General features: G+C 44.2%; 1 protein-coding gene across 7 annotated transcripts in view; it reads left to right on the top strand.

The window, feature by feature from the left end:
- Positions 1-22,594, top strand: part of LOC146174287 (bombyxin B-1 homolog) — a 40,603-nt gene extending 18,009 nt beyond the window's left edge. For 2 of the 7 annotated variants that reach the window (XM_084584971.1, XM_084584973.1), the window contains exons 2-3: positions 19,023-19,219; positions 21,996-22,594. In XM_084584971.1, the coding sequence (XP_084441097.1) occupies positions 19,030-19,219; positions 21,996-22,195 (390 nt within the window). In that variant the 5' untranslated portion in view covers positions 19,023-19,029 and the 3' untranslated portion in view covers positions 22,196-22,594. Of the gene's footprint in view, positions 1-10,591; positions 10,687-10,763; positions 10,990-16,719; positions 17,085-17,176; positions 18,265-19,022; positions 19,220-21,995 lie in introns of those variants that run through there. The other 5 variants (XM_084584968.1, XM_084584970.1, XM_084584969.1 and 2 more) reach the window with 4 other exon arrangements.
- Positions 22,595-24,497: the final 1,903 nt, after the last annotated feature.

Here is a 24,497-nt window from a genome sequence, read left to right as displayed (position 1 = left end):
GCATAAAAAGTAAAGGGAACTTACTTCCTCTTTACTTGAGGACAAACGAAGGAAGGTCATTATTGGTATTGCCAAAGAGAGCCAGTTTAAAAATGAGCTTCCTTCTGTCAAAAGAAAGGAAAGTCTCAACAAGGTGAGTTTAAAGGAAACTTCCTTTAGTCAAAAGAAAGGAAAAGTCTATAGGAAGGCAGTTCAGGAAGCAAAAAGGAAAAACAAAGGAAGTAAAAAGGCAAATTCCATTTTCATAAGGGGAAGCGCAGCTTCTGCTTTCTTCCACCAGCTTTGTGCACACAGAAGCAACGAGTGAGAAGCATGTTTTTGTAAAACGGCCTAAAGAGTATGGTGCAGCTTCCGAGAGGGTGCGAGGAGGCGAACCACACGATGCTAATTCAAGAGCGGCGGCATACACCGTGCGGCGGACTTCCCACCATCGCTCATCCAACGACAAGTGTAGTCGAACCCCGTCTCCGTCAGCGCGCGCTGACAGAGAAGGAGCCAAAATCACATTCAAGCGCTTGTCGCTTCGCTCGTGCGTCGTTAATTCCGTCCAAAAGTCATCCGCTTTATACAAATAATTCAATTCACATTCATTTGCTTGGCTGCATTTTGAGCGCCCTCAACACCGGAGCAATAGCAGTGGGAAATGATTCGATGGAAAGCCACAGTCGACTAGCCATCATTTCTACAAGTGAACTCACTACCCAGTTTCGTCTCACCTTTAATTCTTCTTCAATGTGATTTTTATTCTAAAAAACTTCCATCTCCCTGACTGCTCTATGCCATCTATAGGGTTCCATACGATATCAATTCCACAACCTTGTGTACAGCAGTCTTTGCCAGTATATATACGAGTGTATATATATCCACAAGAAAGTGTCGTGTTAGAAGAGAAAAAAAGAGCACTTTTCTTATTGCGCGGTCGAATATATATATATATATATATATATATATATATATATATATATATATATATATATATATATATTATTTATTTATTTATTTGAAAGATGACATACAAATACGAGCCTGCCCAAGCCAACAATGGGCTTGTGGGGCAGCGCTCGGCAGAATGGAGCAAGCCAGGGAGCGGCACCGTAAGTCAATATTGCACAAGACTAAAAATAAAACTAAAGAAAGGCAGTAAGAAATGACGGGGGAAAAAGAAAATAAAAAAGAAAGAAAGACAAGAAAACAAAATTACACATGCAAATGAAAGATATAAGATTTAACTTCTTTCCGTGTGCTGGAAGATAAAACATTATCTGGGAGGTCGTTCAACACATCAGGTATCAAGAAGGCACGGACACGTTTGATATATCTTGTCCGTACTCTTGGTAAGGTAAAGCGGTCGCGTGGACGTAATGTTCTGGCGGGGACTTTGCTGTTTCTACTGGAGTATGTTTGAAGCACAATATTTCTGTGGATATAGGTGGCCGTCTATTGCTGCCCAGTCAGCACAGAAAGGTAAAACTATCAGCCTCCAACTATCAGTTTCTTTTTGTGTTTGCTTGTTCGTGTCTGACACGCGAAATTCCAATGTTCCTTGCAAGTTCGATGGCCGCTGTCTGCTTCGGGCCAACTGTGTGTCTACGAGCCGCCAAGCTAACCGCAGAGTTATCTTAACTCTGAACGAGTAAGGCCGGACAGTCCTTCTCACCCTAGAAAGAAAAAAATAACTGACCAACTAAGGACATATGAAAGCATGAAAGAACAACATTTAGCCGGCTTGTCTTATCCTGCAAGCAGCGCGACTGTCCTTTCTCTGTATCTCTTGCGAAGTGCCAAAAATAGGAGTATACTTACGGTAACCCATTTAGACTCTGATCTTATAGGCACCGTAGAAAAAGAAAAGACAATAATGTTTAGGCCGTTCATATACTCCAAGGCAAACTTGAGGGATATTGTAGGGCATTTATTAATGCGTGGACCAAGGAGCGGCCTGCTTGAAGCTATTTGTGGCCGCATTGCAAATGTGGGAGAATTGAAGCGCTTGGCAGACCGCGTCCGGGCACAGGAAAAATCCCAAGTGGCTCAGGAGTACGCGCCGATTTAGATTCAGCGCGGAAAATTTGGTGAGGTTGTTTTTGAAATCGCCAAAGTATGTTTGAAAATTGTCCTTGGCTCTTGAATTCTCAATTACGTAGTATGCGTCCTAAGTTCTACGTTACTGCTCGATGTTTTCCGATAAAACCATTTTCTAGAAATTTGCTCTACTTCTACGTAAAAGACATCTCTAGAGAATGGAGACATAGTGCAAGTACAAAGTATCAAAAGGCCATTCACAGACTGTGGTATAAATGATGTTAAGTTTGTTTCGTATATCATAAAAAGGCCTCCAGCAAACATTACGAACTAAACCTTTATGTTGTCAGTGCACCGCTGGGGTTTCTATCAATTGCGCTAGATGTGCTGGATACATTTGAATTCGTATATCAAACACTGATAAAAATCACTGGGCAAAATATATACGAAACAAAAACTGCGAACTTTTACCACTGAGATCGAGGGCTGATAAGACGCACAGAACATAGCGTAGCAACATTTTTGTCACCGTAAAAATCAAACAGGTAAGCATATTTTCCAGCCTCCTAGCAGGCGGCATTTTATGGCCTGTTCTTTCAAAGTTTCTGTCACTAATTACGCGAACGTTCTGCCGAGGTGTTTAAAATGTCCGCTTTATAGTCGCTGACCTGTCGGAAAGCGACATATGGTACTAATAACAGTTTGTCTGAGAGATCCATTACATGCCTGCCCCTCTTCCTCGCCTTCAAGGGAGGCCTATTTGGAGAGCACAAGGGCACAGTGCGTCCTTGCGACGAAAGACAGTGATTGATGGACATTTGAAGTAGTTGAGGATCCCATCTTTGTGGAATGTCCGCCGCAATATTACCAGGCTCGTATGGCCGCAGATCAATCGTCGAGCTGCGCGTCACCAATACAGGGATGCACTGCTTCTATGACCGAAAAAAAAAAAAAAAACGAAACATGAACTCATAAGTAAAAGAAGTGGCAACGGAAACACTTAATCGTCCAGTGCCATCTCGTGCTCCCCTTTCATTCGTACTTCCGTGGTATTTTGCTAATCGGTAGTATGTTGTAGAAACAGGCCAGATTGTTTTCACGCAATACATTCCCGAAGGTCAAGCAATGTTTTCACAGCACTGGTGGAAAGATAATGACATCCAGTAGTAAAGTCGTACGCGATCTGCAGGGTACAGGACTGCTAATGTGACATGAGTGCTTGATGTCGAGGGTGATGAGATAGGTACCAAATTCACTTCAGATAAGGAGTAGCAAATTTAACGTTGCCTGTACTTCCATTGCCATTACTCACAGAATATTGAAGGAACATTCTACTGGCTACACAGTCTTATTCACACCCAGATATCGCATGCAGCTGGCTTTTAGTGAATAATTTTCTTTAATGCTAAGATTTGTTGGTGCTTTTCTATATAGGTGAGAAACAGAGGCAAGTTTGAGTTGTGTGCAGTGATTCCAAAAGGCCAAAAAGCAAATGCAAACAACTCCCCTACTTAAAAAAAAATAAAAGAATTTCCATAACTGTCGTAGGGGCAGCACCGAATTTGTTTGCAGCGAAATGACAAAGACCGACGAACACAAGACGCGGAACAAAGGTCGCTGCTTAATATTTTGGATATTTTGGAAGAAAGAGCTAGCCGTGCTCATACAGGTGCTCAGAATCCGCTGTTTTTACTTCGGCATCGAAGCACGCGATCAAGAGTTTGGACAATCCTCATCGATTAAGATAAGTGATAGAGTCGGATATAACTTGTTTGTCGTTACCGCCACACAAAATTCCTCCGTGACAGAAGGAGTCAGCTGTAATATATTTCTCGGTTGTCTGTATAAGAAACTGACTCTCAGATCAAGTTAAAATATGAGGTCAGGAAATTTGATGCCACTGGCTTGTAATTGTACAGCCAAGTATCAAAAACTGATCACGTTTACAGTTCAGCCAAGTAATACACACCCGGCGGACCACTTCGCATAGCTAGCAGCTGCTGTTTTATTTCAGTTGTATTCTAGTAGAGAAACAAACGTATTAAAACAATACGGGGCTCTAGATCTCATGTCTATTAGAAATATGTTCCCGAAGTATTTGCCGAAATAGCTTTTTTTTTTTTTTTTTTAGTGACATCAAAGTGATGCTGGGTGTATGGTGGTGGCGGCATTGGAGATCTGAATATTTTCTGTCACTTGCCCATTTTTGTTGCATTTCATGCGAGGGTAAGTGCGCTCAACTTCCCTCGCCCATTTGGTGAGTGCCGGGCACCGTGGCACAGCCGGCATCAGAAGAAGAGAGGGCGTAAACATCTGCTTATAGATTGTGATAGCTTACCGTTACACTCCTTGAACCCATTTTTTCTCTCATTGGCCTTCAAAAGCGCTGGCGGAAATTTAAGGGAGAATAAATATCAAGGCGGCAAACCTAAAAACAATTGTGCACTGCGCGAGAGGTAGTAAAGGTGTAGGAATCTGTAAAGACAGCGGGAAGCAAAGCTTACACTTTGCGCCGTGGTCTGAACTACGCTGGTGGCAGACTTCTTCCGCTGTATAGCAATCCGACCGAAAATGTCTGAGTAATCCAGTTCAATTAGGGGCTCATGTTCCGCGTCACCTTCTGTCATCTTCACCTTAATGTGATAGTGTTATTCCGCTTATATTCAAGATAATGGCATACGGAATCATTTCATAAATACTACGTTTACTATTCTACCATAGCCGCGAGAAGGAGATAAGCATTCGGAATTAGCCCAAAGACGTGGTGATCGCATGACAGCGATGCCGTGCTCTCCAGAACGAATAGAGGAAAAGCAATTGCAAAAAAAACATTAAGAAATTACTTTCAACAGCAAATCTAGCAGACAAGAACTTGCGCTAAGAGGAACGCGATAATTGGTTGTGGCGGTTCCCACTGTCAGGCGGCGCAGGCGAGTGCGGCGAGCGGGCCCTTTCGGACTGGACAGTCGGGGAAACGCCGAATGAGTCATCGTGCCCTGAACGCTTCATTGACCCCCAGTAGGACGCAGGCGGGGTCGGAAACCAACTCCCTTCCCGATCTCGTAGAGCGCCCATCAACCTAATCAAGCGTTCTGTTCGCGAACAAATGATGGATGACAATGCAAGACGGGTCCCAGCCGCATTAACTGGTCTCTTTCTGTCTCTCTTAAGCAACTCCTTTTTCAGCTGAAGGATATACAAGGGCATGAGAAAATATGCGCAGTGAGAACAAGTTGATAATTTAGTCAATAAGATATCTGCTACGTAAAAAATCTTGAATTTTAAAATCTCGAACTTATAATGGTAAAACTATCAAGACTCAGTGTGGGCTAACGGTTCAACAAAGCGCGGGGTGACTAAAAAAAAAACCATGTCACACCCCAAAGTTATTAAAAACTTTCTTCAAAAACAAGTTGTTGATGAACTCATTTTTTTCTTGAGAGGCAACATTGTATGGTAAAAATAAATTTCCCCTGAGGATGCTTGCATTTTGCATTATTAACGATATAACACTCAAAATCCCTCCTATGTGGCATCCTTAGCAGCGAGGTGGGAGCAGTGCCCAAATGTTTAAGCAAGAATTTTCTACGAACCGCAAGGTTCTACCATTCCCTTCAGAGCTTCAATAAATATTCCTTGCAATATTCCACAATGCCTCATAATAAAAAGGTATGTATTATAATACTTGTAGCTGTATTTTCAGCATCAAATGCAACAAGAGGAATAAAAAAGATGACGTGAAAAACTACTTGAGAAAATACCAGCAGAAATCTACTTAGAATTAGCACCTCTATTATTTGTCTTCGTTGTGAAAAGTCCTCCGCTTGGATGTGTTCATTCATTGTGCCTAAATTTATAATTTCGTAGCCAATTATTTTACGTTCCTGTTCATCATAATCATCCGCTTTTGCTCCCTGAGCTCCAAGCCCTATCACTACCAGGGAAGGAACATGCTTAAAGGAGGTATCGTGAAAGAAGCGCACTGTACGGTGCGTGTGAATTACACCGTACGTCCTGTTTTTAAATGCTCGCGTGTCGTGATGCCAACAGTGCACTTACCTGTATGCACATCGACCATTTTACGCTTTCCTGCAAATCAGAACAGGCGCCTGCGTGCGGGTTAGACGCTCAGCTTGTCTCTCGAAGCGGAACACATTTTTGAGGGCATGCGGAAAACCTTTTTATGTTTCCGCAGAAATGCGATCGAAGTAAGGGATATGGCGCTATAATAACCGCCTCTGTGAAATGAAGACATTTAGGTTGAGTATTGCAATAGGGTGGCGTAGTTGGACACTCAGGAGGGGCGAGTTCTGCGGTAGATCTTCGTACATATGGTGCTCAGCGAAGCACCGAACAAGTACAAAGCAGATAAGCAGATTGGAATTAAACTGAGAAAGGATAGAATAATTTTTCGCGTGCACGAAAATAAAAGTAGAATACCTTGCAACAACATTGCGAGAGCAGCTTAGATTTCAGCGCCGCCGGGTTGGCCGGGGTGGCGCAGTGGTTATGGTGCTCGACTGCTGTGCCCAAGGACGCGGGATCGAATCGGCAGCTGCTTTTCGGTGAAGGCGGAAAGCTAGGCGTCCGTGGGCTGAGCGACGTTAGTGCAGGTTAAAGAGCCTCAGGTGGTCGAAATTTTAGTAGCCCTCTACTACGGCGTCTCATAGAACGAGTCGCTTTGGAGCGCTAAACCCCTTACAGCAACTAACCAACCAACCGGATTAAATTACTGTGAAGTTAGCGACTGTAGCAAAACAGAAACCGCTGGTTACAGTAATCTCACGACACGTGACGCAAACAACCGCCAGAGCAGCATAACTAGTTATCGACGAGGCTAATGGAAGCGAAATGCACGCGGAGGATGAGATACGGGCGTCTGGCATATTTCGCCTTCCGTCCGCTGACCCCGTATAGTTCTCGGGTGTTTAAAAAATACACGACGCCACGACCAGAGCCCGCCGCCATCGCTGCCTCCTAGGCTGATCTCGGCAATACTCAACGTCAAACAGCATCCACCACTGCACAGACGCTAATCTTGACCGTGTCCTGGTGGACCATGAATGTGCGACGAGCAAGCGATAGCAGTTCAACTCTGTCGGTTGGGAGAGTATACTATAGCAAATGTTTCTTTATGACGCTGTCTTTTCATGCATATATAAAGATTTGATTGTAAACGCACTGTGTAAATTTGTAATGCACGCTAAGTTTTTCTCTGGTGGTCATGTGCTGTTATGTGCTGATTAGGTTAAGCGATATATCCGTCTTCACTCACAAAATTCGTCTTCCTGTAATTTTCAGTAATACTCTTGTTTGGGCGAGTTGGCTCATCTTTGAAAGGTTACGTATACTTGCTCGAAGAAGACGGGACACAAAAAGGCACGCTCCGTACATGTCGTATGTGTGCCTTTTTGTGTCCCGTCTTCTTCGCGCAAGTATACGTAACCTTTAAAAGATGTAATTTCCGCGACGCTGTCGCTGCCCATTCACTGCAACGTGCATGTCTGAAGTCCCATTAATGTGGCCAACGAGGCAAAAGCCCGCCATTCAGAAGCCGCTCAAACGCAACGTCACTTACTGGTTTGAAGCGGCCGCTGAGGCCGGGATTCGATCCCGCATCCTTGGGAACTCATGGTTTGCGATGCAAAAAAGTTGTCGCTGACATAATTGAGACTACACTACTCCGAAATTGGCCCCGCCTTGTTTCTTTAAACTTCAGAATACCGAAGCCTTATTGGGCCCGCAAGATATACTGGTCTATATTTTGTATGCCATAATTTCGCGCGAATCGCAATATATAGATCATGTAGTGCTTCGGCATGAACAAGCAACGTTCAGCCAGAAAGCATACGCTTGTTTCACGGTAGCACCGGTTTGCATTTTAGATTTTTCCGTCTTTATGCATGCCCGTCAACTGTAGAGAACTGCATGTAGTATAAAAATTGTTCCATCTGATTCGAACTAACTAATTGTAAATACCAAATCTGGCTTTATATTTGGTTCTTTTCTTTCCTCGGAATTTTCCACACTACGTTTTAGGAAGGAAAACGGTCAAAACTCAAGCCGAGCTTTGGAAGTGACATTCCCGCTGGCAATGTTTGATTGGTTTCATCTCGTTCTCTAAATAAAAAGCAAAACGAATGCGAGGAAAATTCTGTACAAACATCATGCCCAGGGTTTTAAAATGGAGACCCTATTTGACATCTTAAAGAGGAAATTATAGAGCTAACAGCGGGGTTAGTGAATATCAAACTGCGGAGCTTGACGCTTATAAAGATCAAGGAAAATTTAGGCAAGGTTAAAAGGAACGTAGTGGTTTAACTGTATAGCTTAGCAACAATACACATTTGCAGATGCTACGTGTCGTAGTGTCTACAGCGATGTATGATCTGACATTGTTGCCTGACGTTCAATTTTATTCGCAGTGAACCAATTAGCGGTACGTAATTAAGACTTACATTTAGTTCAGGGAAGGATACTTTTTATTAGCTAACCAACCGTATTAGACTTGATGCTGCAGGAAAAAGATCACTTTTCAATCACAATTACCCAATGATAAATATTCAAGACTTAAAATACGACCAAGGCAATCATTCTGGACATAGCCAAGCAGAAATATATGACTCCATGATTTACCGTAAAGTTTACTTTTCATTGAGAATTAAGTAAATAGCAGTAGTTTATTTACAATGCGTAATTAATCAAGAGGTCACTTATTCATCTACTTATACACGGTCAGTAAGTCTAGTGGTCATGCGCCATATCACCATTGCACACCATACTAAACTTGTCTCAACGCTACGCGGGCGAAGTCCCAGTTCGAGCTACAGAGCTTGAAGGTCAGGATGACATCCCAAAGCATTCTCCGGGTGGGTTGCCCGGAGTGATACTGGTATCGCTTTTATAGCCTGGATAAACACCCCCGCACAACGGCAGAGTGAATTTCACACAGAGCGCGTTCTCAGTGAGCACCAAGCGTAGACTAGTGCTTAGAACGCGAAGGCAGTGACGGAGAGGAGTAGCAGCCGGATTGGATCGGCGCCGAGTAATAATTGATGACGTTGATGTAGTAAACGTCTTGGGTGTTGTGCGCTGGCGTCATGAATGCCGGTGCCTAGGAACAATACTAAGACCCAATGTCGACAATCGACAAGCGAAAGCTCACGCGTCATTATTCAAAGAGTGCATCGCCGTCGTAAAAGAAGCTGCTACTTCAGACAAGGCAGCGAGGGCGCAAAAGGGCGCAGCTAATCGTCCACAGAGCATAGCTGCCGCTGGGAAGAGAAGACGATGCTCGAAGGTTCCATTTGTCGGTAGAGATGAGTTTCGTGCATCTTGTTCTCTCATTGCATGCATAAAATATCTATATACATACACTTGTACCGGGTCCACCATGCTGTTTGCTTGCATAAGCCAGACTGACTTCGCATTCCGGGAACGCCACCGAACCGGTTACCTCAAACGGAATAAAGCCGAGTACGCACGTTGGCACAGGAACGGCAAAACAGAATTATGAGACGCTGAAATGAGAATTCCACTTCAGGCCGTGATGCCGCTAATGCCAACCAGCATTCGCTGATAAATGCGCGACGTTCTTACGCCCAGCTTTAAAACTTTTATGGCTTTTGGTGTTGTACTGCTAGGACGGTAGCCCTGCCTCGTTTAATAACTTATAGATGGCCGTTATCCACGCTGGTCACTGACAGCTTGACTTTGCGTTTCTCACAGCGTGATGTTTAGCACTCTCATTCTGTAATCGCTTCTATATTAGAGACACTGTTCTGCGGTTGAGTGGCGTCACTTTTTTTTGTCGGCTTAATTGAGCGAAACTTTCTTGAGTCAGGAGGAGTTGATGTGCTAAGGACAGTTCGTCAGAATAAAAAATCTCCCTGACTCGTGAGAAAAATAGGAGTGCGTTGTAACTACACTTACATATAGATAAAAGCATCTGTCAAATTCTTTACCTCAATATATCGCAAAAAACGCCTAAAAAGCTGCGCTATACTTTCGCGCAAGGGAGTAACCTAATTAACTTTAGAATGTTTTACGCTCGAACATTGCGAATAAGTCCCACTTATTGAGGTAATCTGGGCTTGTCGCCTATTTTTATCACAAAGAATCGGAACTCTTCATCGTCTCGGAGATGCTAAAACTTTCCTTGAAGCAAGTCTTCGCAAGCAGAAGTGAAGACGAGCGCTCATCCTTTAGTGCCTTCTGTTTCTGTGGTTTTAAGCTGAGAATCGATTCCGCGAGATCACGGGTTCATTTAGGGCTTGGTATTAATGCATAATACGCGTAGTTTTCTTTGCATTGCAGAGATGAGCAGTTACCCCGCCCAATGTTTATAGGACAAAACTTGTTATATGGCGTGAAACGTGACTCAGAACCGTAGGTTAAAAGCAAGTGATTTATCTTCAAGTTTTTAGGGTACGGATCTGAGCGACGCCGCAGCGTATAGTTTATTTTGCCTTTGTCAGATTGGCCTTGATAAAACCAGGACTAGACGCATGGCGTCGCTGATTGCGGATTCACCTCCAGAACAATGACTTTCTCTTATTACTAATGCCAGAGTCCCAGCAACGGCTTTTTAGGGCCCCGAAGAGAGCACCTCAAGGCACCGCCCGCCATTTACGCGGCAGGCAGCGCCCTCTGTTTTTCCGCGAGGTAAGTGTCTCGAACGAACAAATTCGAGGCCCACGCCGGGCCCCATTCACGTCGGCTTACGCTCTCCACTCTTGCAGATGGCAGTTTGTCCCCGCCGCCGCTGGGTGTCGCATCCTGCGATTGTGATGATGGCAGTGATGGTTCTCCTGGTGGCAGCAGCCGCTGTGGCCAACGAATCATCGGGAAGTCACACCGGTTCCCCACGCCGGTGCGGCCGCGTACTGCGGGAGTTCATGGTGTTTCTTTGCGAAGGCGTCATCTATGACCCCTACGAAACCAGCGTGCCCAAGAGAGCTTTTCTAGGTAGGTCACTATAAGCATCCTCAAATACCCGAGCAAGAGCCGTGGTGGCAGTGGCTTAGAAATAGTCTTTCAACGGCCTGGTAGCGAGTCGGTTGGTCAAAATTTTCAGGGACTGTGCAAATTTTTTTATAATCAAAATCCGACTTTGATACACTGCTGCGATAATGTCGCTCCTATAAATTTCAATTCAATGTTACCCCAATGCATAGTAATGCACATATATTTCTTCACCGCTCTTGACGCGCTCACGCAAAGAAATATATAACAAATAGGACCTAATTGCCAGCAGCGCTGAAAAAAGTGATGCAGAATACCAGCACTTTATCTTTAGCCTGCATTACGCCGTCGATGCTCTTGCTCCTATTTACCCATGCTTTCTATCGCTGCTATATATAATAGGGGAATGTCAAATACAGGTATGAGTTAACTTCTTTTAGGTTATATCGCAAGAATATGAGAACCGGTAAATGCGACGACGTACTGCTTTAGTCCGCTTCAGCATGTCCCTGTCGTGCTGGATCTACAGTGCTCTCATACACACGAAAGGAAGAGGCATGTAAAGCAAAAAACAAACGAAACGTATATATATATAAGGCACCGCGTTATGGCGTCAGTATATCGGCTCATCCTATAATCTCCAGTGAAGCTGAGAAAATCTTTAGGAAAAGTAGCGGGCACGACTCAAAGCATACATATGAGTGGCGTTTCGCTAAATCACGTACTCATTAACGAAAGCTAGAATTTAATGCGATATTCTCACGACGAAATGGGTTTTCAATTCACATTTGGTCTGAGGCTTTAAAATGCAAATGAAAAAGGATCATCTCTGAAGGAAAAAAAAAATGGGGCAACGTGTAGAAAGGAGATGTTAATCTTGCAGCGATTCAGTGTCTTTAGTTTATTGCAATGTCCCTTTTTTAGCATTTCAGAACGCCACCGTAGGAAGTTTCTTACATTTATGGAAGGGTATTCATGTGTATTGCAATCATTGATTAAATATGTCGGCAATAAGGTGCCAGTGTTGCGCTATAATAAATACAGCAGAAATTACCAAGCTTTGCTTTCCCCATGGGAATTGCTATAAGGAGTATTATCCCAATATGCTTGGGTTTAGAGCAACGCCTGCAGGAAGGAACTCTAGCGAAATACGCAGAAATAACAATGTTTGAGCTCAGTGGCATCGCGAGAGGTGTGCGGGGGAAAAGAGTGGAAAATAGACCTAGAGTGGAAAATAGTGGAAAATAGACCTAGATCTAGAGTGGAAAATAGACCTTTGTATTTGACCTTCCTGGACATAAACGGGGCATATGACAACGTAAGCAGGGAACTCCTTTGGAACATATTAAAAGAAGAAGGTATCGGTTATGAGACATTAGAGTTCCTGCAGGAAATATACCGGGATAACAAAGTAGAAATTACGTGGCAAGGGATAAGAAGTACGGAGGATGTCAAAGTATGCAAAGGATTAAGACAAGGCTGTCCTCTATCACCGCTCCTGTTCATGCTTTATATGATAAACCTGGAACGGAGGATACAAGACAGTAACCTAGGTTTTGACCTGTCATATAGATTAGGTGAAAAGGCGGTAGAGCAGCGCCTCCCCGGTTTGATGTATGCAGACGATATTGTGCTGCTAGCTGAGAGTCTGGAAGAATTGCAAACTCTAGTTAAGCATTGCGGAGAAGAAGGGGATGCTCTAGGCTTCAGTTTCAGCGCAGTTAAGTCGGGTCTGATGATTTTCAACGGCTCAACTGATCGGGGTATTAAAATACAAGGCCATGAAATACCTAGAGTAGCAGAATATAAATATCTGGGGGTATGGGTAAACGAAGGATTGGCATACATTGGAAAGCATGAACAATCACTTAAGGCCAATGGGCGAAGGAATGCCGGGATAATGAAGCATAAGGCATTGTGGGGATACATTAGGTATGAGGTTTTGAGGGGTATTTGGAAAGGAATTATGGTGCCCGGACTTACTTTCGGAAATGCGGTTTTGTGCCTAAAATCAGAGGTACAGTCGACATTAGAAATAAACCAGAGATCTGTTGGACGATTAGCACTAGGTACCCACGGCAAAATTACAAATGAGGCGGTACAGGGAGATATGTGCTGGGCATCTTTCGAAGTACGGGAAGCTCAGAGTAAAATATTATATTAGGAACTCCTGAGGAAATTGGACAGTAACAGATTGGCAGCTAAGGTATTTAAATACCTGTACCTAAAAAGCGTTGACTCACAATGGAGGAAAAGAACTAGGAAACTAACTAGTAAGTATGCTAGTAACAAAGACGGAGAAATAAAGAGCATTAAGCAACAGGTGAAGAACACAGAAGGTAAAAATTGGATAAATTCGATGGAAAAAAAAAACAGAGTGTGGAATTATACCGAAGGTGGAAAATGCAGATCAGGAAGGAAGATTTCTTTGATAACTCAAGAGCAGTGCCCTACTTTTTGAAGCTAGATCAGGGTGCCTTAGAACACGCAGCTACAAAAAGAAATTTAACAATGGAGATAACGCATGTGCTGTATGTGGAAATTCCAGTTAAACAATTGACCATATTATACTCGAATGTAATGGTATCCATCCGGAAGTTGATGCAGGCGCAGTCACTGTTCCTGAAGCTCTGGGGTTTAGAGATACCAGTGGCCGGGTGAATAAACCGGCGGTGGAAACTAGCAAAAAACGACTGGAAGACTGGTGGCTTAAAAGCAGAGAAGTGACATAATGTTAGTAATGTAGGAACAAAAATTTAATAAAGAGAATATGGTTTAGTGAACCATTCTTATAAATAATTAAGATATATGGAGAAAAATAAGCATGATAGCTACTGCTTCCACCCCGTTTCAAAGGGGACGCTCCTATATTTCAGCCATCCATCCGGGGGGTGCGGTGCGCACCGGGTACAGCTGGGAAGTTAGAGGGAGGAAGGGGCGGAGGACGAAATCAATTATTCTGTAAAGACGCAAAGAGCCGCACATTGGTGCCACTAAGTCACTTGACGGGGATATGTGAGATCTCGTACAACGAATTATTCAGTTGTGAGCAGCGCTTGAAAACGCATGCCTTAATTTATGCCAGATTCCACGCCATTTAAACGTTGGACCGGGCATGCGTACGTGCGTGTAGTCTGGAAACACCACCATTACCATGACACACATCGGAAGACGACACCCGGCGGTGGCCACGCCGCCGCGTCGCCTCTTTTTCTGCATGTGTAGCTCACTCTCCTTTCCCAAGTGAGGACCGCTAACAGCATCTCCGGCAGTATTTTGTCTTGTTCATTTATGTCCTCTGCCTCTTTCGCCCTTCGGCCCAGTCACACATCCGCCTCTCAATTTCAATGCTCAGTTGAATGGTAAGTCAGATCTGTGCACGCTGACTAGAAGAAAAAGATCATATTGCGAAGCAGGTAACCTTTATCAAGGCCAGGTGCTTTAAAATGGGAATTGAGAGTGAATGTGGCCAAGAGTGCTCACGTAGTGCATTATGCGATGATTAAATTTCTTTCCTGAAAACTTTAGTCGTTGCTAATGTGAGAAACGCCACTGAAAGCATAAAAAAAAGGAACAAGGAGACCCTCACCGTCTCCCAACTGCAAAAGGCCGTTTCGCGCTTAATATTTTCTGTTGGTATAACATCAATGCGCGTTGGTAACTTTGCAGTCTGGATGCGGATTGATTGATTGATTGGTTCACAGGAAGGGAAAGGCGCAGTATCTGTCACACTTGTAGCTGTGGACACCTGAACCGCGCCGTAAGGGAAGGGAGGAAGGTGGAGAGAAAGTGGATAGAGAGAAAGAGGAGCCGTAGTGGAGGGCTACGGAGTAATTTGGACCACCTGGGGATCTTTAACGTGCGCTGACATCGCACAGCACACGGACGCCTCTTCGTTTCGCCTCCATCGAAACGCAGCCGCCGAGGTCGGGTTCGAACCCGGGTACTCCGGCACAGTGGTCGGGCGTCTTACCACTGCACCACTCCGGCGGGGCTGGATGCGGAAGTCAACTTGCACCTTTTGGAGGAAAGGAGAGGAGAAAAGTTAAATGTACAGATTGGAATTTAAAAGGCTTTCACCGATACATGTGGTATATGTGAATGGCTGTGCCTTGGGACCTAGCTAAAGTTTTGAGGAGCGGGTTCGGTCACAGAGTGAGTTGAAAGAGTGTTTCTCCATGAATTCTGCTTTTAATATAAACGGGATTTTTTATTACAACTTACGTCAATAAAAGGGGTTTTTATGTTTTCAAGCATTTTGTATATCGGTCGGTTCTTGATTGTACGTTTGCTTTACACTCTTTTTGTGAATATCTGCTTTTAAAATATCCTTAATATTTTTCGTTATAAAAGAAAACTGGCCTTAGGTGCTCAAACTTTTGTATATCGGTCGGTTCTTGATTGTTTAACGAATGTATTCGAGGGATACGTGCAACCCTGTTAAATTTCGTATACGTGGCTTACATAATTGACAGCTCCTGGTGACGTTTGCAAGTGTCATGTTTTCTGATCGCTGGCTTGTCTATTTTATGGCTCTAATTATTTGCTGTGTGTTCCAGTCGTCCTTGGGTTACAGATTTCCTTCTCTAGTTCTTACTTGTCACTCCTATGTATTCTTGCGCGCGTGATAATGTGCATAGTCTGACACTGTTTGTGTTCGTCATTCCTTTACTCTGAGTCTTGTTACAGACATAAGTGCAGTTGTTTATCGCACATTCGAAACTTGTTTGCTACGCTGAATTTGTGTAAACTGCGAAAGAAGCCCTAACCCAAAGAGCACACAGGAAAATGCTTCTACCGGTTGTCACGTTTTCTTCACTGATTCTTTTTGATAGTTCCCAATTATGCATGCGAATTCGTTAAAGTCATTGTAGCATTTACCGCTTCACGTGCGCATAGGGCTACGATGATTTCACTCGCTTAATACACTCCGTAAGTTCATGAGGTCATTTTGTTCTTCTGGTTTCATTCTGGGCAAACTTGTTATAAGCCGCTTGCGCAGTGAATATCCTCGCACCCTCTACTGCTAGTGGTTCTGCTTTCTTCAGAAATATTTGCGAAGTGTTGTTTTGCTGAATTATCAGTCGTGGGGTATGATGCTTGCGTCTAAGTGTTAAAAAGAAAAATGATGTCATTTCACGTGCACTGCGTGGTTGGGTGCTGAGCAAACTTGACTTCAAAGCACACCATCAGGACATAATAGGTGCAAAGGAACTTTCGATTCGGTGCTCGCGGGGACGAAGAGGGAGGGAAGGTGCCGTGCCGCGCCTCCGCACCGGGTACGGGTGATCCTCGCGACGCCGCTGTTTGAGCTCACTGCCCAGGTAATAAGGTAACGAGAGTGAGAGATCGTTTTTAGACGCACAAAGCACGAACACACTGCAATTAAATATTTCAAAGAAACGTACCTGCCATGCTGAGGCCACTGCACCTCCCTGGAATAAATGAATTCCTTCTGTTGCGCCTACTAGTCCGAGCGTTGAAAAAGGATAACAGCCATGCCATTATTCGCCTCAAAGGACGACAGTCCAAGCCGATGAAGAGCTGTAGTCTCAAAACCGGCCTCCTCTTGGAAGTGGAAGCTTCAGGAAACCATTGAAAGTGAAAGTGAAAGTTTATTAGGTTTCACATATTTACAAAGTGCATAAAATTTTCTTACGGCATTTTTCTAATTGAGTTTAACTATTTCCGTTTACCTAATTCCGATACGAAGCTTCTTTCTGCTTGTTCCAGGACACCGGTTTTTCCCGCTCGTGCCGCCGGCGTCGGAGCGACCCTACGGAGAAAAGTCTGTGGCGTCCGAACTGGGCTTCGTGCGTCCGGAGACGGCCCATCAGCTGCTGGGAAAGCGCCAATCTCAGCAGAGCGGCATCGTGTTCGAGTGTTGCTACAAATCGTGCACCATCGCCGAGGCACAGAACTACTGTCCGTCTCCGCAGTAGGAAGGAGAAATTGGCGCAGAAGAGGGGGCGACGTGTGCCATGTACTCGCAGGACGCCACTCCTACGTGCTGTGACGAGATACGAGACGGAATAAGAGACGCCGGTGAAACAAAAAAGCTTGTGCGTGGCAAGGGCAACATAAAAAGAAGCCCCCAGGTGGGGCTGACACTCTGTTCACATGTGTTCTCTTGACGTCTCGGTGCTGACGGCGTTCACGATACGTGAAAAGTCCCATATGACGGTTTTTACATCTTTAATACGAAAACCATTTGGGGATACCTACTATAAGTGTAACTGCTATATTAATATACACACGGAAAGTTTGTGCTCACCGTTTACAATAATATATGCACAATAATTTTAAATTACATCTCCGCGATATGTAATGTATGTGGAAATGATTGAAAAGCCGAAGAAAATTGAATACTTTTCTGAATCTAATTCGCCTGATAGGGACTTCACAATTCTGTATTTGGTTATGCATCGCTGATATGAATCCTCTAAACAGGCAAGCGCTTGGCACTTACATGATGTGCTATATGCTCAGTAGTACATTTTGTTTATTCATAGTTTAGGATGTTGCGCCGTCGTCCATGGGTGGAGTGACTGTTATATACGTTTAATATAAAGAATGGGCAGTGAAGATGTATGTAATATGTGCTAGACCAGCGCTGCGAGGAAAAATTATGCCTTAGTCTTTTTGAGCAAACGAAGTCACTGTATGTGCCCTACATGTCGCAAAAGATGCAAATTTATGATACGTATGTATAGACCATACCTAGATCAGAGATTATTTTGCATACCAACTCTGCTCTATAATTCTACTTAATGGGCAGGAAACATACACAGTATGTTTGACGGTACGTATCTGAATTAAATTCATGTTGACAGAATGCCCAAAGAGATACCCAATGCACACTTCTTCGATGCGTACAGGAATACATCAGCACTCAGAAGAAACGAAGTGTGCCCATGAATTATTCTATGATCGAATAAAGTTATATTCAATCATAATATTTTACGCCAGCAAGAAGCCTAGACTCTAGAGTTTTCTACCTTCGGAGCCTTTTTTAGGCAGCATAAGTGCTTTTTGTAACACGTGGAAGGTCTCTGGACGATCAGAGTAGAAATCCTTCTCTCGCAATACAATCCTTGTGTCAAAATAGGAGTTGCACAAATAGTTGCTCATTGTTTTCTTTTTCTTCAATGTATGTGGGGGAGGGGCAGAGGAGTCGGCACAAAACAACGTCTCACTAACAGCTAGGTGGAAGAGTTTCCCACAGTGCGACAAAACGAGAGAATCTATACGAACCAAATGAGGCAACATCGATAGTTGGTGAGTAGGTTACATTTCGTGGGCATTTTCTCACCATAAACGCTTGTCCATGTCATTCTGCCCATCTTCATCGTGTCTTTGCATTATCATTTCATCATGACCATACGGAGGAGTTGAATGTGCAACCTATGTAACAATGATTCTTTACCACGCACTGTAGCCCAACTACACGACTACAGATAAATGCAAACAGATATCACCGAAAACTCTCTTGCTTCCTGTTGTCATCATGACATCACTCTTGTTAATGCTAAATTACTTATATATTGAAATCTGCTTTACCTGTGGGATACCTTACAGTGTAGTGAACAACGTTTCTTCCAGGGGAGGAGAGGCCCCAGCCGCAAGGTTATCGCTAAGTAACCACCGATTCAAACTTATCTGCTTGCGACCTCACTACACTTTTCGACACGACATGAAGGGAATGGCTGTGGGGGAATTTCGAGCTTGGGAAATATTTGTAGTTAGTGTTTTTTGCAGCAACCTGGGCTGCCATAACCCTCAGTAGTGGCTCCTGTGTACAGACTAAAATTGTGCCACAACTCTCACAACAGTGAGGCTGCCAACTGGTTGACTTGACAAACAATTGTTCCAGGAGCGTATGTAATATCGAGAATCGGGTGCCACGTTTAAACAACTAATAATGTGAAATTGTATGTAGCTGTCCCCAGGATCTCTTTCAGTTCCTCGCCATCTAACAATGACGGAGGCAGCGCCAGTGACAGGTCGAGCTGATTGCGCGACTCCCCTGATCGCAGAGCAAGCATGGCTTCCTCTTCCTGCATCACGACTTCCGTAACGGTGTGCGCCCTGCTGCTGCTTTGTGCCGCCACGCTGGTGTCTTCGTCGTCCAAAGAAAGGCGGGCCCGCTACTGCGGAAAGGACCTTCTGGAAGCCGTGAACCTCCTATGCGACGGTGAGATCTACGACCCAGCACAGAAGAGGGACTCCGTCCGTGAGTATATTCGGCAGATGACAAGAGGCATAGAACGATGATTGAGTTCGATCGAGCAAAACCATTTTGTCCGCTTTACCATTTGGTACGACCAGCCGCTTTGCTAAATGGTAAAGAATTTTACGAATAAGATCGGCGCGGACAAGGGGACGCCGAATGCTACTGACGAGAACCTATGATTCAGTGCGTGACCATTGATGCCTCGCTATATTACTATCGCCCTAACGAAGAGGGTCGCCCTATTCTAAAACGCGTTATTGGATAGAACGATGATGCCGTCAATGCCAGCCACGTGGAGAGAACTCCTTTGTACCAGCCATCACAGATACTCACCTATCCTATCGATGTGTTGTCATATTCGTGGTTGCGCAGAAAAAAACAAAACTATCAGCAACATGACGGGGTCTAGGTCACCTGTTTCGATTTTGAGTGTGACGTGTACATCAGAATAGGGAATGGGCCCATTATGTAGAGGTTATTGCATATATATGGGATGATTTATTCCGTCCCTACGGATTGTGGTATGCCGACAATGACGACGGTACATAGGGATTTCGACGAAGAATTGGGCGGAAGAGAATAAATTTACGCATCTATCTATGTGAAATTGCTCAGCGTACCTTTATTATGCATGAGCTCGTTGAATTCCTTATACTAAAAGCTAAAAAAAGGCATTCACAGTCGCCGTGCCCAGTTTGTGAAGGCGGTTCCAAACACGTGACAAAATTATGGAGGCATTTAATGGTGTGAATGTAGTAATGGTTTCGAATGCAGGTTGGCTGGTGATTGGGCATGGTTGACTGGATAATATTGTTACGAGGCACGTCGAGATGTTAGGAGGCGATGGTACGTCGTAGCCGCAATAGTTCACCGTCAGGGACACACTCACAGGAAAACCAGACGTAGCTGCAGCGTCGTCTTTCTCCACTAGCCCAGCACTTCGTCATCTTCTCTTTCACTGCGTACCGTAACAATATTAATGGCAACTAATTCGCAACTCCTGTAAATAAAGAAAATCAAGCTAGATTAGACTGGATAAGGTTGAACAACGGGATAATTATTTAATTAGGTTACGATGGATGTAATTGAACTAAAGGGACTACGACGGAATAAGTTATATTAGGGGAGACTATGACAGAATTACTAGGAATGAGGCTAACTAAAATGAATTACGTTTAGTTAAGGCAAAATTGTGGAATAATTTGGATTGTGGTATGATAAGTTTGAATGAGCGGGAATTTATATTTGACGAATTAAATAATGTAAGAAGTGATGTGACCAACGCAAGAGCAGGCATGCTATAACGTAAAATCCAATAGTGGAGCTAAGACGTCGTCATATTTATTTGGAAAGAATTCAAACTTCAGCGACAGCTGAGGCGCAGTGACATGCTGATTACGGCACTAGAAGTGTTTCGAGACTGCGAATTGGTGTAGTGGAACGCATCTGTTGCCACGGTCACATAAGCGGCGCTAGTATAAGCTTAGGTGAATAGGATGTCTAGTGAGCGTCTGTTTCCGTAGCCACATAAGCGCCACGAGTGTAAGGTTGAGTGAGTCTTACACTACGAGCGGTGGACTTAACCCTAGTGTAGCAATGAGCAGCTTGGTGCGCAGATGGTACTGCCGAAGGTATTGCGTCTTCGGCGAGCATATACCGCATAAATGTATCTCTGCGAGAATTGACAGGCTTTTACCTTGCTACTCCGATAGAAATGTCTACAAGGCTACGAAGCCGCCGAGGAGAGCCCAGAACAGACCTACTTGTTTGAGTTAGAATGGGAAGTTGTTTCTGGAAGTATGCAGAACATTTGAGCGCTTGAAGGAGAAACAGATTTGAACAGACATTTCTTACAGATGGCTTGCAATCCTACTTTTGAGCCACAGAACGACGCGCTACACAGGTTTAAGCTAGCATGTGTCATGGCAGTTTAGGGAAGGAGAGAGAAGATAGATAAAAGCAGCTGGGAGCTTTAGGATGAAAACGTACTTGTCTGCACTCCAGTCCGCGTTAGGTGGAAATATGCTTATATCTTTAACTTAATAGGCATTTGTTTATCTAGGGTGCACTTTGCGCCTAAACTAAAACGAAGATTGGCAGGGGCATTCGCGAATTGTGCCTCGATAAAGTTATGAGACGAGTGCGAGACCACAATTAACGCTTCAAGAACATCCAGGTGGCCGATTCAGGTCTCGTACTTGGGCACCAGATTGCAACAGGGGTAGAGTTTCTTTGGTGCGACATGTTTCCCGCATTCCCCGAAAAAATGGGATGTGATGTGTATCTTGAAAGCCACAGTTGGGTAGCACTACTCTGGTCTGGAATCCGACCGCGTTTCTGGTTTCGGAGCCGGGACGTAAGAATCCAGAGCGTTGTGATGCATGATTAAAACGGCATGGCCTCTACTCCTTGCCCTGTACCACGGCTTAGTTAAATATGGCATGTAAAGAAAGGAGATATCATTGGTAAGTATGGGTAAGGGGAAGGCACAGGTATGGATAAGGCATGGCAGCCCTCAAGGAACCAATAGCAAGTCTGAGGTTGTCAGAGCCGAGTATCACGGCGGCTGTTTTCTTGGCATCTTAGAACCTTACTTCCATTCGCGAGCGAAGTCGAAATCGGAACATGAACAATGAATAAATGCGTCTGACACACAAACAAATTAGGGCGGAAGGTAAGCGAACTTTCAGGTGTGAGTGGAAGTTTGCTTGAAACAAGCAGCGGAGGAACCGAAGGCAGACCCTGTGCAGTTCCTTATTTGACTCGGTATTCGCAGTACCACCTTGGGTGTCCTTCCTGGATGGCCGCACTCGGAAGCTCGGATTTCTGGACGCCAAGACAGCGCTGCAGCTGCTCCGGCCATCTGCCCACTTTGGTCGTCAGACACGCGGCATCATCGAGGAGTGTTGCTACAAGAGCTGCACTCTCAATACGCTTCTCGAATACTGCGGCAACAAGCCCAGCGTCGACGAGTGAAGGGTGCATAAAAAGAGAGCCCTCCGTCCAGAGTCTCGCGAGTGTCACTGCGTTCCATGAGTGGCACTGTGCTGCATCGCGCATGCGTGGCGGTATCGTGCACCGCATCTCGCCATGAAATGCGACAATCACGACCGGTAAACGTCGGACTAAAGTATCCTACTTGCCAACTTTTTTCTTGAGAAACGCTGAAGTTGTGTTCCGAAGAGGATTGGAATTCGTTTTTCAACTGAAGTTGACATCCTATGTGATATTGTCCTTCTATATGCTGCTATTTTGGAGCATTGATTGTAAATTAGGTCTCGATGCTATGTGATGTTCTTTCATTTTTTACCACCCCTATTGCGGACATTCCCATTGTATGAAATTCATTATTAAAACCTGTTCATTTACTCCGAATACGCACTGGCTATGTAATCCTTACACCAACGCAAGTAGCAAACAGTTACCTTGCGAAAGTGTTAACATTTTGTAGTCTGTGAAGTGTGTGCTTAAAACATCTCAAAATAAGTCGCGAAGATTTAGAGGCATCGGTTGATGCTGATTAGAATTCTCTCACCTTGCTATTAGTAACCCTGAAGCACTTTTTCAAGAAGACGTGAAGAGGTTGTAGCGGTAGCTTAGAAAGAAGCGGTTCGAAGAATTGCACTCACAGAAAAGTACATATGTGTAATATAGTAAAGTGCTAGATGGCATTAAATTGATTACGCGAAAGGAAACATAATTGATCACAGTAGGTTTGCTACAAGGCACATCGAAGAAAAACGAACCTCGTATATATGTAGCAATTTAGCAAGGTAAAGAAGCAAATATTCTTTTACGTATAAGAACTATAGCTGTGATTAAGGAAATGGCCCTGCATTAAACTCGTATCTTGTAAAATGTCGCTCTCCCGGTTGTGCACATATCGCGAAATAATTCTTACTCCGCAAAATTACAAAAATGGTAATAATAAAGCAGCACAACATTTTAACACATATCTTAGGCATTCCTTAGCTCGACTCGGAAACATTGGGGGAATAGCTGGCCGCACTCACTTGGATGCTTAACAAGGTCCGAAATGGATATATTCTAAATCGAACACAGTCCCGCTTCTGCCCTCTCCTGAAACTCCCAAGAAGAGAAGCCTGCGAGTGCACCGTACAGAGTGCAGGGGACGTTTTCGCCGGAATGACCTTTTGAGTAGTAACGGGCTAACCGTTGCAGCACCCGACTTTCAAATAGGAGCAGCTCCATTCAATCCCCTGCCCTTGTTTGTACCCCCACTTTCCTCACTGTAACAAGCCCTCTCCCGTTCTGGCTTTTGCATTTAAACAACACGAACGCTTGGCAATATGAACGTGTGCGCCACCAACGCTTCCGGTGGATCTTTATCTTCAAAAAGAAACAAATCGGCCTGCTGTTGTAAAAGCCTGTATGGACTGATGTTGAGAGTATATGCCAAATCACACGGTCTTGAACGGGTAGTTTGGCATAGGGGAGTATAGTCATGGCTTTTGCGAGGCATACTCGCGAGCGGCGACTCAACTCTGATATTCGACGGAATTTCAAAACTGAAGATTTTCTGCCACAGTGACGCCCCAATGGATAGCGGAATGCTAGTGCCTAAAAATCCAAATGAAGAGGCGGTCTGCAACCGCCTCTTCATTTCGATTTTTAGGCACTGAAGAACTCCTGGTGCCGCTGCGGCGTGGTTAGTCGTATACATTATTTTTTAAACCTGGTGTGTGCACTCCGTGAAACTTAACTGAGTCAGAGGTTTACTGGTAACGCGGAATAACAGGCCTTTCAGTGAAAAACATGAGGCTTTACTCGTAGTAAGGCAGTTCTTCATTTCTACGCTTCGGCTCTTGAGCAATCATTTTGGCACCCTCACGTTCGAAATTGCCAGGGACTTCAGCAGAAAGAGCTACACAGAGTACACTTAGCTACTGAGGGTTTTGTCTGTTCGTAAATAGGGAGGCGATGCGGAGATATTGACAGTTATTTTACGATGTAATTTTCGGTGCTGCTATATTAGAGCTGCAATATCTCTAATGTAGACAAACTTGTTCGTAATCGAAGATGATACAATAAACGTGTAGGATAGCTGACCAATTGGATTCAGCAGCCATTGCTTTTCCGATGTCTCACTTTTGTAAAGACAACCCGCCAGACTGAAAAATGCCACACAGAATTTGTACATGATTTCGTTATACCGGCTTATTTTGTAGGATGAATCCATGAAGCTTGACAGAACTGTCATATAAGATTATTAGTCGGCGACCCAGGTCTCCCGAAAAAGAAAGCAGACCCCTTTAGA

The sequence above is a fragment of the Amblyomma maculatum genome, chromosome 11, assembly GCF_055883805.1.
Source record: "Amblyomma maculatum isolate TAMU_Amacu chromosome 11, ASM5588380v1, whole genome shotgun sequence".
NCBI classification, from domain to species: Eukaryota; Metazoa; Arthropoda; class Arachnida; order Ixodida; family Ixodidae; genus Amblyomma; species Amblyomma maculatum.
Note: the sequence above shows the minus strand (reverse complement) of the source record. Positions and strands in the feature narration are given on the sequence as shown.